Source organism: Ipomoea triloba, chromosome 9 (genome assembly GCF_003576645.1).
Source record: "Ipomoea triloba cultivar NCNSP0323 chromosome 9, ASM357664v1".
Taxonomy (NCBI): Eukaryota; Viridiplantae; Streptophyta; class Magnoliopsida; order Solanales; family Convolvulaceae; genus Ipomoea; species Ipomoea triloba.
Window position 1 is genome coordinate 6,057,306 of NC_044924.1, and position 16,191 is coordinate 6,073,496.

Genomic DNA, 16,191 nt, shown 5'->3' on the forward strand with positions numbered 1-16,191 from the left:
AAAGACACGACTACATTTGAACAGATTTCAAACATATATATATATATATATGCATGCAATGCGATAAAGTTGTGTAGAAGGAAATGGGGATTTATTTGTAGGTCAGCGCAGCGCATATGGTTAAAAAGTTAGGAATACAACTTGGTGGCTCTTCCAGATCATATTCACAAGCAAAAGACTAAAACATGAGAGAACTAGCTTTTTGACAATTTACCAAATGGCTAATGTATAATGCTGCTGCAACAACTAATATACATGTGGTTCGCTTCTATGCTAACTCCTGCCTGCAATTTGTAAAACTGTAAGCTAAAACAACTCCACCCCCAACCATATTGCTAACACCACCATGCCAATCCTATAATTCTCAAGTCATCAACATAAGGCGCCATGTGTGACGACCAGACCCATAGCTAAACTATAAGCCAACCAACAATTGCAACTCTAAATATGAAACCCGTCTAGTCTAGTTACTAGTATCCGCTCGTTTATGTTGCCAACTTAATGACTTACTACCTTCTCCGTGCTTGGCTTGAATGTTTGCTTTCAATGTGGATCCTGTCTGCATACATTGGCAAACAAATAATCTCTTGGATCTCAGCTAACAAAATGTCCTCTGTGATATTGTCTTTGATACTTCTCAGCACCTGTTTCATTCACAAGGCATATGGTACAACCTGATCACAATGCTAAACAACCAACAAGACAGATGCTGATTATCAACTTATCATGATTTCTTACATTTTTAACCCCTTTTTCTTTTCTAATATAGTAACCAATGGACAAAGTGTGATTAATTAAAGTCAACTACAATGGGTCTCCAAGGATACTTGAATAAGTTGCTTCGGAAGTCATCCTTAAGTTTTCACAAATTGTTTCAATAGAGTTGATTTAAAAAGAGACTAACCACTTATAACAGTCGAGGGTGAAAAGGTTGCATGATAATGCGATCTAACTAATTCAGATGTTACCACCATTATCTCATTCACAATCACAATTGATGCAACATAAAAATAGGGATTTACGATATACCTTTCGATATGTGTTGAAGTCATTCGGTGTTCCTTTGTCTACCCTAACCCTCATGCACACCCACACTTGATTATCAGAATCCCAAGAGCATTCAATAATTTTACCCGAGAGCTCTGATGGATCAGAAGAATCTGCAATAATTAAGAGGTGGTTAAAAGAACTATTTTGAGGTTAGGCAAAATAAAAAAATTCAGAAAAAAACAAATAGCATATAAACTCAAATTAGTGACATAAGCCAACCAATACAAGTCACACCAGATACACATACAGAGTAGAATTTATACAAGCCAAACTAAATCCCATATCAAATACCCTATTTAACTATTAAATATATACCAACCCTATTTTCACAATTACCCATCATGACAAGGAAAGGAAGAAACAAGTTCAACGAAAAAGTTAACACACTTCCCATGTAGACATGCAGTATCTGATTTCACAAACAGTCTTTTAAGGCAGTTATCTTTTGGCATCCCATAAGACAAACACTGAATCCAAACAATAAAAAGGCAGAAACGTAAGCATAGAGAGCAAATTATACAATTATGTAGTTTTCTTCAGTTTCATCCAATGTCAATAATGCAACCAAATGCATCCAACAAAGTAAAAAATTAACATTTCCATCTCCAATGATTTGCTGATGATAAAACATAAAATCACTGAGATACTTTATCAGATTAAAAAATATAAAATCTGTGGAAACAATGTGAAATGTAAGTCAAAATGATATGAAATTCCTTTTTTTCCTAGTTTTACCTAACAAGAGTATCCCCCACCATGTATCTGTGTGTTGGAAGTACTCATATCACAAGATTGAATGCCAAATGAAGAACTAAGAACCACTAACCTGGGAATACGACCCTGTTCCCATCCATCAGCTTCTTCTTTCCTCGTTCATTTAGATAAAGTAGTTCTCGATCATCAAGGACCTGCCAGCCAAGGGGAAGAAATGATGATTCAAAATTGATAACAAGAATAAGTATCAAAGTATAATTGGCCTGGTGATGAAGGTAAAATACCTCAAAGAGGAAATCAACAGAGTTCATCTCTGGGTATTTCCACTTCAACAGGCCCTCATGGGTCCTCGTAACATAAGGATCATCCCAACCCTGTTACAGAAGTTAAAAACCATAGAACAAGCTAAGATCTAAAAACGGAGAGTAAGAATTTATATAGATGTGTTACATGTTAGTCACTAGAAACATCATAACTACATTAAGGCATGTAAAACCATCATGCCAAACCTCAATGGGAGGATAATATAAATGAATACAGTTTCTTCTTTTTTTTAATAAGTGAACATTCTTCAGCCACAATTGACTGAAATATGGCATAAAAAAATGAAGAGGTAACTCTATGCAAAATTTGATTTTAGAATGGTATAGAGCCGTTATATCATGAGAGTTGTCCTAATAACCTGAAAAATGAGACCATCTGCTTCATGTGAAAGTTTTGGGATGAATTCCTTCAAAACTTTTGTGACAGCAGAAAGGAGCCAAAAATCCTTCCTTCTAACCTGGCAAGCTTTGGGAGATCAGTAGACATTTCAGCAAGAAAAGATCACAAAACGTGAAATATCTGCCTAGAGCTCATAAAACATACCCTGAAGGGTTCCAATTCATATCTGTAATATGGATTTTTGCTCTGGTATATATGGCACCGTTCATAATTTCGAGGTTCAATCACTTCTTTCTCAATCATTTTCCATCGCTCGTGAAAGGGCCGCTGTGCCAAATACAGAGAAGCAGAAATTGTCAGAAGTCCAAACACTATGAACAAAAACAAAATTACATAATAGACACAGTCATCAAGGCTAGCAGATTTCAGTGCTAACACCCAAAGTATTATTTTAACCTCAGAACACTGAAATGACAACAAAGCACCTACACTGATCACACTAGGAAGTAAGAAATGTCCAATAATAGTTGTAAACAATAGACAAGGTGTTTATATTGTGAAAACAGGAACTCTAGCAAGTAATCAATAATTTCCTGGATTTTTTTACCATAGCATCCTGTCTAGATTCCTCTTACCAAGTACAGGAGAATTAACTCCAACAAATTATAATAGACTACAGCAGCCAACAACTACTTGGATCCTAGGTAAAATTATTGTAGATTTAGACGCATATCAACAGATGATGCATGTATCTACTGTTACACAGCTTCTATCACCTGCATAAAACTGCAGCAGCATAAACAATTTTCCCTTTCCTGTAAAAATCATTATATAATCAAGGAGCCTAAATCATTGTCGGTAAATTATACAATTTCATGCATGCATTCCAGGCACATATATAGAAATACAATTTTAATTTTCAGTCATAATATGCATAATAAACTAATAAAGACTTAGCTTCAGATTGAAACTTTATTATAGTCAAGATTTAAGAATGAAAATCACAAGATACAGAATGGTTACATAGAGCAAATTTTTTATAAAACTTTTCAAAAGGCATAAGAAGCACTATTAAATTCAAATGTAAAGTGCACAAACAAAGGGGTGATTACAGACAGAGAAGAGAAAGTTCTTTGGCCTAAAGTAAATACACTACCTCTGTGACAGACATGTAATTGAGTGCCATCATGTCATATATCAGATATCTTCTTTCCTGCTTCTGTGTGTCAGGTACGGTATCAATTATCATTTCCCCATCAAGTAATGTGAAGTGATGGAAGGTCTTCTCAGCTAAACCCTGGTGAGCAAATATAGACATGTGAAGTTGAGAATCATACAAAATTTATCTTGCACCCTACGTTCCTAATGAATCAAGTGAAATCTTCTAATCTGGCTGAATTAATCCATACTTCATGGGATTGTTTGCACGGAAATCTCATCTGAACCCTTCGAAAGTTGAAGTGTCTATCAATTAAATAGCAACCGTCCATAGTAATTAGCATCATATATCTTGTTCCATCAGCTTTCCATGTGGCATAATAGTAACGCTGCCTCAACAATTGTAAGTTGTCCCTGCAAGTGATGTATTGTATTAATAAAGCAATGTGAATACCTCAACTACAAAGATGCAATTGACATTGCAGCTATATGTGATTTAGTGGACATTTCTTGGGCTTAATGGTCTGTATATCAAATACAAAAGTTATATCTTGCAATAGAAATGGAGTGACAGCATCAACAATTGATAATATGAGTGCATTAGCTCAACTTCTGTGAATAATTTCAAGAATGCACAAGACAGAGAATAGAAGGATGGCTAACAAGTTGGCTATTTCCACATCCTGCCAATTTTATTTTCTCATTATTCTTGAAAGCTCTCTTGATTAAGACAGCTCAATTCAATCATGTTCACTGACTGAAACTTCAGGTAGCAATTTGTTATTTACAACTCCTCCCTCAACTGTCCTCTTGGAAATAAGAAAACATGGCATGTTTACTAACATATACATTTCAATTATAATGCACATCATTTCCATAAAATTAAAGACACTGCAGGAGGTCCAATCTTCCAAGGCATACACAATAACTTTATTAATGCATATACCTGTAAAACTTCTTTATATACTGACATGTGTTTGTGGTAACAAATAAATATGGCACATATTATCATTGTGATTTGTGAATACCAAAATACATAATGGAAAGATACAATTGGAATAGCAAGAAAGGCTGACCCGTGATTGAAGAAACTATAAGCCTAATTCATTTATTTCAAGGAAGGTTAGACACCAACCTGTTTAGAGAAACTGGATGTGACCCAGGAAATTGAGGATTTCTTCCCTGAAAGAGATGACACTAATGATGAGAAACAAGTAAAACAATCATAGCTCTGGGGTGCACTCAAGATCCCAAAAAGGGAATAACTTCAATTTGCAGAAATTAATACACAGATATTTAAATGATAAACATTTAAGTATTTAAGTGTGCCCATAAATGTGCAATAGTCTCCATTAACAAACTGAAGAACTAATTCAGTAATTGGTAGCTGAATGCAGCATCATACCCCAGGTAGCTGCAACTTCAGAAATTGGTAGCAGATCTGTCGTAGAGAATTCTGCTGATCAGATGGAATACTATCTCCCAGAAGGTCATCATTTGTCATTACAATATGAGGTTCTTGATTATCCTGAATAATACATACAAACAGCAAGTGAAATCTCTGGTAAGTATATGGATACTTCAACAAACTGCAATAAATTACCAATCCAATTTTTTCAGTATACCTGTACATCTGTACTAAAGGGTTAAAGACTATATTTAAAATGAAATAAAAATTAAAAAAAAAATAAAACCATATACAAAGGCGCATACATGTGAAGGAGCTACAGCCCCTCCATCATCATCATCATCTGGCATAGCAACACCGTTCAAATCAAATTCACAAGATCTCTTCCACTCAGGAGTTAGAGGGCAAACAACCGTTTCAGGTTTCTTCTCATGATAAAAAGTGTACAAGGCATCAATATAGTCTGATTTATATATACCAGGAGGCCGTGATTCAGCAAATATTTGTATTGCCTGCATGATTGACATGGCTTATCAGTTGACAAATGCACAGGTAAGACTCTAAGAGTATAACAAAGTTGCCTTCAAGAAGATAACTCACCTGAGTAACAGATATAGGTAGTGTACGCATAAGATAATGAACAATCATATACCCAGTGCGATTATGTCCATGTGTACAATGGACAAGAATGTACTTTTTCGAATGCTTCTGTCGAGCAAGGAACTGTAAAACCTGAAAGAAGGGAAAACTAGTCAGGCCTTACAGCACCATAAAAATTCCTAGAAGAACAAGTAATAGAGGTTGAGACCAATTAAACAGCATGTCAAAAATGCAAAATGATAAAAACTAAATAGAGGTCTGTAACATACCCATAAAACAAAAATTGCATACACGCAAGGTTACTAATGTAGGAAGTTCAAATCACAGATAGAGGAGCTCAGTGCCAAGAGGGTTCCACCAAGAAGTGCTTATATCGAAGTGTGTGTCTAAGTAAGATGATTCATGATTGTTTCTACATAAATAGTTAGGGATACAACAAAGTTTAACACGTGATAAACAAGTTGTAAAGAAGTCTAGAGAAACCAAATAAGCCTAAAGAATTTAGAAGACCAAATAATCAGCTCAAATAACAATCTACATGGATTCTTTGTCAGTTGTCACCATTCAATCCAATACAAGGTTAAATCCTTCCTGAGCCTTGAGCTATGATATACTTTTTAATGTTATTCAAGTTATTGTCTATCTTTGTAATTTTAATGATTTGATCAAATAAGTTTAGGTCAATCTATCCAATTTCTATTGCATATTACTACCATCATGTTGTCAACTCTTTCTAAAGGCACATCTATAGGTCACTGTTGAACATGTAAAAATCATCTTAATCAAGCTGCTAGACTTTGCTGCAAAATATAATATGCCAAGTATACTTCCCAAAAAAAACATGCATCCAATTGTGTAAAATAGCACCTAGGTAAAAGATTACCTCAAATACAAATAAATTGACTGACTCATTGTCAGGCACAGAATCACGTCCCTTGCACATAATCTAAGACATTGCAAAGTTGGAAAAATTAGGGCATCTATAACCACAAAAACCATAAGAGTAAATAAACTTGGAAAATGTTTCCCTTTCTCAAGCAGTGTTTTAACCTACCTTGACATGCTTGATTCCTTCTTTTACAAATTCATGAGTTGAATAGTACCTAGTGGTATTTGTAAGATCAATCACCAAACCCAGCTGAAAAATTAAGAATACAATTGGTCGTTATTTAGAACGAGAAAGGATCAACAAGGTAACATATTTAGAAGAAGTCAAAGCAGTAGCTTAGTAGCATATGCATAACAACAACAATATAGATCTCAAAAATTAAATGTAATTTTCGAATTATATTAAGATAAATATTTGGGTGGAGAAAAAGAGGACTTGGAATGGGAGGGGGCGGCCAAGAAGACAAGAAGGGTTGGACAAGAAAGAAAAATCTCTTCCTCTTGTTTTACAGGGCCTAGTTGCCAGTCCAGCATACCTTTCTTCCCAAGACTCTCTGTCGATGCAGCACTTGCCTAAATGAGTATCTCTTGCCAGGTTCAATACAATCATTGAAGTGTTCACCAAGGGGAACTTTAGAAGGAATTATGCAACCTATATCCTGACCAGAAGAAGGGCAATCCAACCAACCTACAATACAAACATTGCCAAGAGCAGGATTGTTGAAACATGAAAACATAATTTGTATGAACTAAACTGCAGGAGAATAAAGAGTGAAATACAGAAACAGTCATATGATAAACATTCATATAAAAAGATACGTAACAAATGTATAATTTCCCAAAATTGCAAGCAACCAAGTGTAAAGCTATCACTAAAAACTAAAAAGCCTTTGACGCAAGATAAATTGAATAGAGATAACAGAAGGAATAAACCAATACACGTAGCAAGCATTTAGTACAACTAATCAACAAGCAATATTCAAGTACTAAAGTAAGTCTTTACCCATAAAGCTATTTCTTCTTCACTACAGTCAAACTGCACAAACTTGCATATGAGAGAAGGCATGTCAAAAACCCCAACAATTCAGAAATCACACCAAGGTAGAAGAATTACCTGGAGGAAGCTTGTTAGAAGGCCTCAGTTTTTTTGCTTGAAACATTCCATCATGCATACGTGGTTGAGACGCATATGCTGGCCTGTCATCCGGACGTTGTCTTTTAAGTCGTTGAATTCTTTCCTCACGCTCCTAATACAATGGCAAGCAGAAGTCAGATAAACGTAACTAAATGAATCCTCATACTACACTAAACTCATTTGATGATGGATGTAACTTCTTTAAAAAATAAAAAATAAAAAATAAAAAAAAAAATCTTTCTTCTATTACTGCATAATCTCTGAATTATCTCCTACCATCTCTCCTTTGATCACCTACAAGATGTATGCATCAAAAGAAGACATACTCTATACTGCCTGATTTATATTTTGAAAGCCAGATTATAAATTGGGATATAGTGAAGGCCGCAATAGGTACAAACATTTAGGCATGACCAAAATATTAATTAAAAAAATAAATTCAAATAAATAGAGAGATGTACCCTGCGTGAAATTTCTACAGCACTCACTACATAATCCGCATGTTCAATGCTGTGTTCTACAATAGGCTCTTCTGATTCCTCCTCTAGGTGTTCTCTGAAGAACTTATCAATTTCATCATTTTCATCATCCTCTGGTTGTGGTGATGCATTTAAGTCCATGCTGGCAATCATTCAAGATGCACCATGACACATATACCAATAAGTGGCTAACAAATTTATTATGATTTATCAGCAATGCCACAGTGAGACTACCTAAACCAACCAAGTTTAAAAAATAAAAATAAAAAAGTGTCAGATTTAAAACAAAAAAGCCGTATTACCAAGTGCATAACCATAAGAAAAAACAAGCTTTCATTGTTTTTTAAGGGAACTAAGAAAACAATAATAAATATGTCTAAAATTTGCAACTTTAAGCAATATTTTGAAGACAACGATAGAATAGATATTGCAGTTGTGCCCCAAGAGGTTAGAATACAATGGCCATAATCTCATGTTTAATAAACAAGTCTGCTTATAAACACATATTTGCAGTTAAACATCAGATACAAATATTCATGTATGTAACATTACTGTTTGCACAGTTTCAATTGCTGGAAAGGCTGGAATCTAACAATAGAAATTTACATTAGTTTCCAATTTTTTTTCCTACACTTGCTAACAGAAGAAAAGTCATTTACATATAATTGCCTTTGTTGCTAGAAAGATGATGACAAATAACACCAATGAAGCTAGCAAAACAATTCTGATATACTTATGCAGTTATGCCCAATGTCTTTGGGACATGTACAACTTCAGATGGGTACTTGTCTTGATCCAGATTAAGGATTATTTTTCCCAGTGTCACTGTGCCCTTCATATCTATATGAGTAGTTCAAATTCCTTCAATGAAGAAAGTAGAATACTAACATTGCATCAGCTTCTATCAGTCTACTTTAACTTCAAAGGCTAAGATCATAATTTCCCAAACCACATTGAGTTTCCCTACATTTCTATGCAAGCAAGCCTAAGATAACAACAGAATTAAGTGGCAGTGTACGCCACCAATCTCTAAAATAGCCTTAATTAATCAAAATCAGTATAAGAAACTAAGCATAAAGAAAATGAACACCGCCACAGCAATAATGAAATTGGCAATCATAAAAGGAGTAAATTTTTCAAACCTTCCGAGTCCCACAAGCCAATGAATTCCAACTCCCAGTGAAAGTTTGAACCCAAGGAGAAAAATTTGTATATGTATTACAGACCCCTCTATTAAAAAATATAAACCCTATATAATTGAGGTGAAAAAGCAAGAATCTTAATCAGTAGAATTACAGCTTCCAAAACCCTAGAGACAAAAGCCCCGTTGTTATAGAGAGAGAAAGGGAGGAGGAGATCGCATAGATTTTGTTGCAGCTGTTCAATCCAGGGTAGAACGAGAACCCACTCAAGAGAAGGGAAAAAGAATCAGAAAATTGGGGAAATTTAAGGGAAAAAAGAGAGATACATGTTGTGTACGTATATGTGTGAATTCATGAATTGTTGGAGAGAAGTGAGATTGGGCGAGGGTTACGAGCGTGCGTGGGGGGCGGGTTGGGTTGGGTTGGTGAGTTGATAGGGAGGTTACAGAAAACAGGGAAAGGGAAGGACGGGGCAGAACGGTCATTGCGCCATCTGCCATTGGCCTGTTAAGGAAAAGCGGGAGTGGAGTAGTGACGGATGATAATCGTTTCGTGTAAGGGAGCGCACGTTAGCGTCATCACTCATTGAACCCTTTTCTTTTTCTTTTTCTTTATTTTTTAATAATGTAATACGGAGTATACTACAAGTCTACAATAGATCTCACTTTTTAGTAATTTTTTTACTTTTTATTGATATGACATATTTAGATTGATTTGAAAAAATTAAAACATACTTTTTATTTCTTTTCTTTTTCTTTTAATAATATTAGGAATTTAGGAAATATTGAGAATTTTACTTCTTTATTATTTTTTTCTTTTGTTCATTATTTTTAAAAGAGACATTTACAACGTAATAATTTCTTTTCTTAAAATCATCACATGATATTTATCTATCTTCACATCATATGTTGTTGAAGCGATGACAGTAAAGGGAGTTCTTACGTGGCTCAAGAATCGTAGAATATCTCGTGTTATTCTTGAATCAGATTGCTTGAACTTTTGTAATGGTTTTAATTCTGCATCTTTATATTACTCATATGTTGGTTTCATTATAAAGCAATGTAAGTTGATTGCTAGAAGCATTGGGACACTGTTGTTCGTCATGTCAGAAGGTCAGCGAATCATGTTGCTTACTGATAAGTGCTTATTTGTCTACATTTTCCCCCTTTCACTAAGTTATTTTGTTTATTTATCATTCCAAATTTCATGAGAATTAGTGCTTATTTGTGTTACTTTGCAAGGAGTATGAGTTGGAAAGCATTAGAAGCAAAGATGAGCATTTTCATGCATTTTGGTGGGCATTGGAGTCAAATGGAGGCCAAATATGAAACTATGTAGATGGGTGCAACACTTCCAAGGGAGCCTAAGATTGGTATTTTCAATGGTCTTTGTCATTTAGACAAACCAAAACAAAAGAGAAGCAAAAGATCAATGTGTTGAAATTTCTGCACGTCGACATCTTAGTTATTGGACCATATCTCAGCCTAGAAATGTCCAAATTACGTGATCTTTAAACCATTGGAAAGAAGACTTCAAGGGCTACAACTTTGCTAGAGATACAAATTTCGTAATTCTGAACGGAAAATGGTGAAAAACAGCCTAGAAGTCAAAGCAGCTGCACAGAGTTCGAAAATGCAATTTCTGGAGTGTTGGCAAACGGCCTGGGACACGGCCGTATACATGGGCGTTTGATTTATGCCGATTTACAGTGTGAAAATGCAGTTTTTGAAGAGGAGGCAAACGGCCATTGACACGGCCGTTTCCTAGGCCGTTTGGGACCTGCTCTGCTCACTATTTAAGCTCGTTTTGAACATTTTGAACACGTTTTTGACCCATGGTTGAACCCTAAACACTCCCATTCACTGTCTTTCATATTTTTAGGTTAGATTAGGCTTAGATCTATGTATTTTAACACTTTTGGAGCTTGTAATCTTGGATTTGAAGCTTGGATTGCAAGATTCTTCCACCCATTTCAATAGAGAAGTTTTCTTTTCTTTATCTCTTTTCTTTTGCAAGATTTATGTTTATTACTTGTGTCTTTGTGTTCTTTATGCTATTTAATCATGAGTAGTTAGTTTATGGGCTTGAGTTAGGGTTGTATTATCTATTTTGATGCTTGTTATGTGATTATTGCATAAAAGGGGATGAACACCCATTTAGGGTTCTTGAGTTTGAATTGGGTTTATTTCTATCTTTCAATAGTTAATGGCCAATGATTATTGTGTCTTTGGAAAGTCTTTCATTCCAATGGAAGTTGGATGGAAGACTTGAGCCAACCCAATCTCAAACCCATTTTCTCTTCTACGGAAATAGGGGTAGATTTGGGGCTTAAATAGCTTTTGTTCTTCAAGAACTTAGGTTGATACACCATGGGAATGGGGCAACCTTTGTTCTAATCCTTGTGGAAACTTGGATTCCTTTGTGCTTGCCTCAAGAACATATGGTTAATGTTCTTCCCCCAAACTTAAGTGTTAAATCATCTAGATGGTAATGCCCCTAACTTGAGTCCTATTTCTTTATTTTGCAGTTATCTATTGCTTATGTGTGTTTGTTCTACCTTGTTGTCGTTTGCTTAGCTTCTTGTTGATTTCCTTGTACTAGTGCCTAGTTTAGTGATTGCATATTACGTGCCATAACCCCCAATCCTCAGCGGAACGACAAATCTAAACCCGTATACTTCATTTTTGACAACGATCACTTACGTGTTAGCTCGGGCGACTGTTTCTTTTACTGTCCTTAGTGTGTGGGACTCTATCCCTCCGGATTGTATTTCGAGTTTGTTTTTGCATTAATATATGAAGTTCTTTTAGTTTTCAAAAAAAAAAAATCCTAAGAAAATGGCATACCGTCAATGGTTGTGTGCACTATGGTAATCTAAAATGACCTAACTAAACGCCCCCTAAAGTTGATTAATCAAGCTAACTCCTACTGGCTAATGTTACAATACGAGATTTACTCAGATATAATCATATAACTTTACTGCCAAACAAAAGGCCATGTAAAACTTAGTTCTTTTTTCTAATTTTTAATATGAGACAGTTCAATCATGAATTGAAGTATACAAGTATATAACATATAGGTTGAAGAGTGGATTAGGAGACTCGTGAGTCGTGAGAACCCATCCAACGTGTGTGAGTGTGTCTATGTGTTAATTACCATACACAAACAGCCTGAATGCTTTTTCAAATGCGACTAATTGAAATGACAAAGATCAATTTGGATCAAAGTTGGGGTGGGAATTGTTAGACCAGGTGGAATAAATAATCAACAAGAAACTAAAAAGAATGTTATTCTTCTCCTTCTTTTATTTGATGCACACGACATATATTAATATTATATCATATACTCCATATAAATATAAACATATAATCCAATACATGTACGCCTATACAATCCTAAGTCTGATCCTTCCCCAGACATATGTTAGAATATAAACGACACTAAAGAATGAAGCATTGCAATGGGGTTTCCTCTCCCCACTGTTACTGTATTTTCTTCTTCAGCTAGGCTACTGAATGGAGTTTAGAAAACCCTTTCACCAGTGGCAAAAAGATTCCAGAAGATGGCAGAGATGAAGTAGAGAAAAGCTGTGAGTGTCAAAAATGCTTGGAAAGATCCCAGCCACTGTACAAAGAACCCCGTTCCGATTGTGCTCACTATGGCGGCCATTGTTCCACACGAATTTGATATGCCTGTTCATAAAGGTTTTCGTTCAATTAATTCACTGCAATTGTTGAAGAAAGAAGAAATCTGGGAAGGGAAATGATATAAGGTCGTACCGTGGAGGAATCCTGCATATTGAGGTGCGATATCCTGTTCAAGTGACACGGGTCAATAATCCATAGATCATATTATTCGGTGAATATATTTAGCTTGAATTCGTTCGACTTACTTGCATATTTAGTAAAAAGCCAGCCTGACTGAAAGAGCTAAAGCTCAGGGCAATTGTAATCATTATGGCTGCAACCTCGGGTGTCTTGGCGAAGTTCAGACAGAGCAATGACAATCCGGGGCCAATGAAGCCAATAGACTGTAATGCCAACGACAAAATGAGTGTTTAAACCGAGTGTGGTTTGCATCATACTAAGACTCATGGATTAAAGGAAACCGATATTTTATCTTGAAAGGCAAAATTCTGTTATATATGCTTAAAGTTTGATAAAAATATGGTTTGATCCTGATAGAATATGCAGCACGAATTACCTGCATGACTTTCCGGACAAATGTTATGGAATATCCTGCTTTGATTAAGAAATCAGACACAGCCCCGGCAACATAGCCCGACACTGCCATTGTTGCCCATGGTACAGCACTAAACCAAGCTGCTTGCTTCAAGTTCACGTTGAAAACCTATAGAGAATTTTTGGTAGGATTAGCTTGCAAGATGCGTAATGACATAATTACCTAATCTCATCGTAAAGCCCCTCGTGCCCACGAAAAAAGTAGCACCTATATTACAAGCACATTACGAGATCTCTAAGAACAAATTATTATAGGTTTTGAGAGAACATAAACTCACAGTTTTGAAATACACCGGCATCCAGGAAAGAAGAACAAAATATCCCTGCATTCAAGAGCACAGTTCAAATTCATTACTCAAACTTCAAACAACAAACAATAACAAAAAAAGGAGAAAAAACTCTTCGGAAATAAAACGCTAAAGAGGAGGAACTAAAAAATTACCCAGTTGTTGGTAATGTTAGCAACTATGATGGCCCAAGTGGGCATTTTAGATAGCAGGAGTTGAATAGGGGGGAGCTTGGCCTTAACCGTGGGAGCATCAGATTTTCCGGCTTGAATCAATCGCAACTCTGCCTTTGTGATTGAATTGCTTTGTTGTGGATCATTCGTGACCCGGAATAACCACATTGTCAGCCAGAGAAGCCCAAGAGACGCGAAAAGGATGAAAGGGCCAGAAATTCCAATTGACGACATTGCCAGAGGGGTTAGCATTAATCCCACAACATTTCCAAGATGGAATCCGCCCATTGATAATCCTACAGCAGTAGCTCGTTCATGACACGGAAACCACCTGATAGTAGACATAAGAAAAAACTGAGCTACATATACTTTCAAATAATTAAGCACGAAATATTTAGTTTACATTTTTCCTTCATATAATGAAGTATGTAAAATCTAAAGAACTAGTACGAGGAAATGATTGATTATCTGATTTAAACATTCGACTCAAAACCACTAGCAATCTAGCACAACTATATTACGTGAGATGGAGCTTTATGTTTTTACCTACCTAATAAATACCAGCATTACCTGGACAAAAGGGTATTCATGGAAGGTAGAGCTACCCCCTCAGCAAGCCCAAAGAAAGCACGGACAGCTAAGAGAGCGACTGTGGAGTGATTTGCTGCCCATGGTGTAAGAAGAGTGGCGAGGGACCAAAGGGCTGCACCCCAAGCAATGACTCTCTTTCCTCCATATTTGTCCACCAATGCTCCTCCAATTACAGATGAAAATATGTATCCCCAAAGGAACGATGACTAAACATGCAAAATAATATCTCAATCAGTAAAATATACAAATAGTCTGATCTATGAATGCAAAATAAACCATTAGGCATCAGATGAGGTTAATGCTGCCATTCTCAGTTCACTCTAAAAACGACCCATTCTGTGGGCTTCCTTTGGCAATTTTGACCAGTGGAAATCAACTCCATTTTTCAGTGCAAATAATCGCGATCCACTAGTTTGGAATAGTCCTTATCTGTTCCCTTCGTATTTTCCCACCTTTCAGTGGTCCTAACTCCTCAGGAATCTACAGTTTCTTTTTCTTCATATGGAAATCAGTATTTCAATCATATGTATTGAATGTCATATGTTTTTGTCTTCTACCAATTCCAACTGGAATCTCTTTGTAATCTTTGCTATGGTTAAATGAAATTCACTTGACATTTAAAAGAAAAGAAAAGATTCCAACTTTCCTAACTAAAGCTAGAGAAAGTTTTCCAACTATCAAATGCGTTATTTTCCTTTGGCTCATTACTATCCCAACACACCTAAGAGAAAAAGCCCAGACTTCTTAACTAAAATGTTCCAAGTGAATAAAACCGACCCTTTTTTTATAAAGTGGTGGAGAATTTGGAGATTATGGATTTAAACTTTCAACCTATGTTTAAGAAATCTTGCCTTACCTACTTAATCTAATCAAGGGTGTTTGGCACGACATAATCTATATACATAAACAAATAATAACCAAGTCAGGGGTCATCTTTCTCACAAAGTGGCTAGTCAATAAAGACTGGTTGTTGGCTGCCATTGGAAGAAACTCACAATAAAATAAAACAATCTGTGGTAGGTGATCATTTCGCTTTCAGTTCACAGTAGATTTCAGCAACCAAAATCTAATTCTTCAAAGCCTAACTCCTTTCCCAAACCTAGCCGTGAGTCTTGCCCTTCCTGTCATCTTCTTAATCCACCACCTAACACCCACCAAGACCAAATTTTTTTTATTTTTATTTTATGTTTTAAAGGAAAGCTACCAACCCACAAGACCTCAAGAAAAAAGGAAATGAAAAGGTGTGGATCCCAGTTCTAACCATCCAAGCAGTCTGAAATAAAATCTATGATCAATGATCATCAATGACATTATGAGCCGACTAGGATTTTATAATTTATATTGATGAGTAACTCTACATTTCTACAGATTTCATGACCCTTAGCTGGGACCCACTGGTCCTGGTTTTGGTGTTATTCCTTTCTGGATTCCAGCTGTTGTCTGTTTGATATGGCTGCCAACGTTAGAGCTTCAAACTCTCATCCCCATCCTCTATCCACCAGCACCCAAGAATTTTTTTAAGTTTTTATCCCAGAACAACCCCCCCCCCCCCCCCCCCCCCCCCCCCCCCCCCCCCCCCCCCCAAAAAAAAAAAAAAAAAAAAAAAAACAAAAAAAAAAAAAAAATAAAAAAAAAAAAAAAAAAAAAAAAAAAAAAAAAAAA

General features: G+C 35.9%; 2 protein-coding genes across 3 annotated transcripts in view; both read right to left on the bottom strand.

The window, feature by feature from the left end:
* Positions 1–74: 74 nt before the first annotated feature.
* Positions 75–9,673, bottom strand: LOC116029315 (mRNA-capping enzyme-like). Of its 2 annotated transcripts, none has more exons than XM_031271259.1 (18): positions 9,238–9,673; positions 8,078–8,237; positions 7,596–7,728; positions 7,018–7,169; positions 6,648–6,731; positions 6,477–6,539; positions 5,594–5,725; positions 5,299–5,505; positions 4,991–5,113; positions 4,721–4,767; positions 3,837–3,999; positions 3,584–3,724; positions 2,632–2,754; positions 2,447–2,545; positions 2,049–2,138; positions 1,877–1,958; positions 1,030–1,160; positions 75–644 (listed from the first exon to the last, which is right to left on the bottom strand). In XM_031271259.1, the coding sequence occupies exons 2-18, from the start codon at positions 8,234–8,236 to the stop codon at positions 510–512; spliced, it is 2,064 nt and encodes a 687-aa protein (XP_031127119.1). In that variant the 5' UTR covers position 8,237; positions 9,238–9,673; the 3' UTR covers positions 75–509. The 2 variants fall into 2 exon arrangements, with proteins under 2 accessions (XP_031127119.1, XP_031127118.1); XM_031271258.1 differs by having other exon boundaries at positions 8,078–8,329.
* Positions 9,674–12,494: 2,821 nt separating this feature from the next.
* The window catches only part of LOC116029443 (probable anion transporter 3, chloroplastic), a 6,080-nt gene continuing 2,383 nt past the window's right edge, over positions 12,495–16,191 (bottom strand). Inside the window, exons 2-8 of the mRNA XM_031271455.1 lie at positions 14,509–14,735; positions 13,921–14,269; positions 13,757–13,801; positions 13,441–13,587; positions 13,130–13,267; positions 13,017–13,050; positions 12,495–12,929 (exon numbers count right to left, since the gene is read on the bottom strand). Coding sequence (XP_031127315.1) covers positions 12,760–12,929; positions 13,017–13,050; positions 13,130–13,267; positions 13,441–13,587; positions 13,757–13,801; positions 13,921–14,269; positions 14,509–14,735 — 1,110 coding nt within the window. The 3' untranslated portion in view covers positions 12,495–12,759. The remainder of the gene's footprint in view (positions 12,930–13,016; positions 13,051–13,129; positions 13,268–13,440; positions 13,588–13,756; positions 13,802–13,920; positions 14,270–14,508; positions 14,736–16,191) is intronic.

Bases quoted from the DNA above. Each gene is read 5' to 3' on its own strand.
- LOC116029315 (XM_031271258.1), bottom strand. From the start codon at position 8,248: ATGATTGCCAGCATGGACTTAAATGCATCACCACAACCAGAGGATGAT. The intron at 5,726-6,476 runs GTAATCTTTTAC...CCCTTCTTTCAG, and splicing joins TCAATTTATTTGTATTTGAG to GTTTTACAGTTCCTTGCTCG. The intron at 5,506-5,593 runs GTGAGTTATCTT...TCAATCATGCAG, and splicing joins TACCTATATCTGTTACTCAG to GCAATACAAATATTTGCTGA.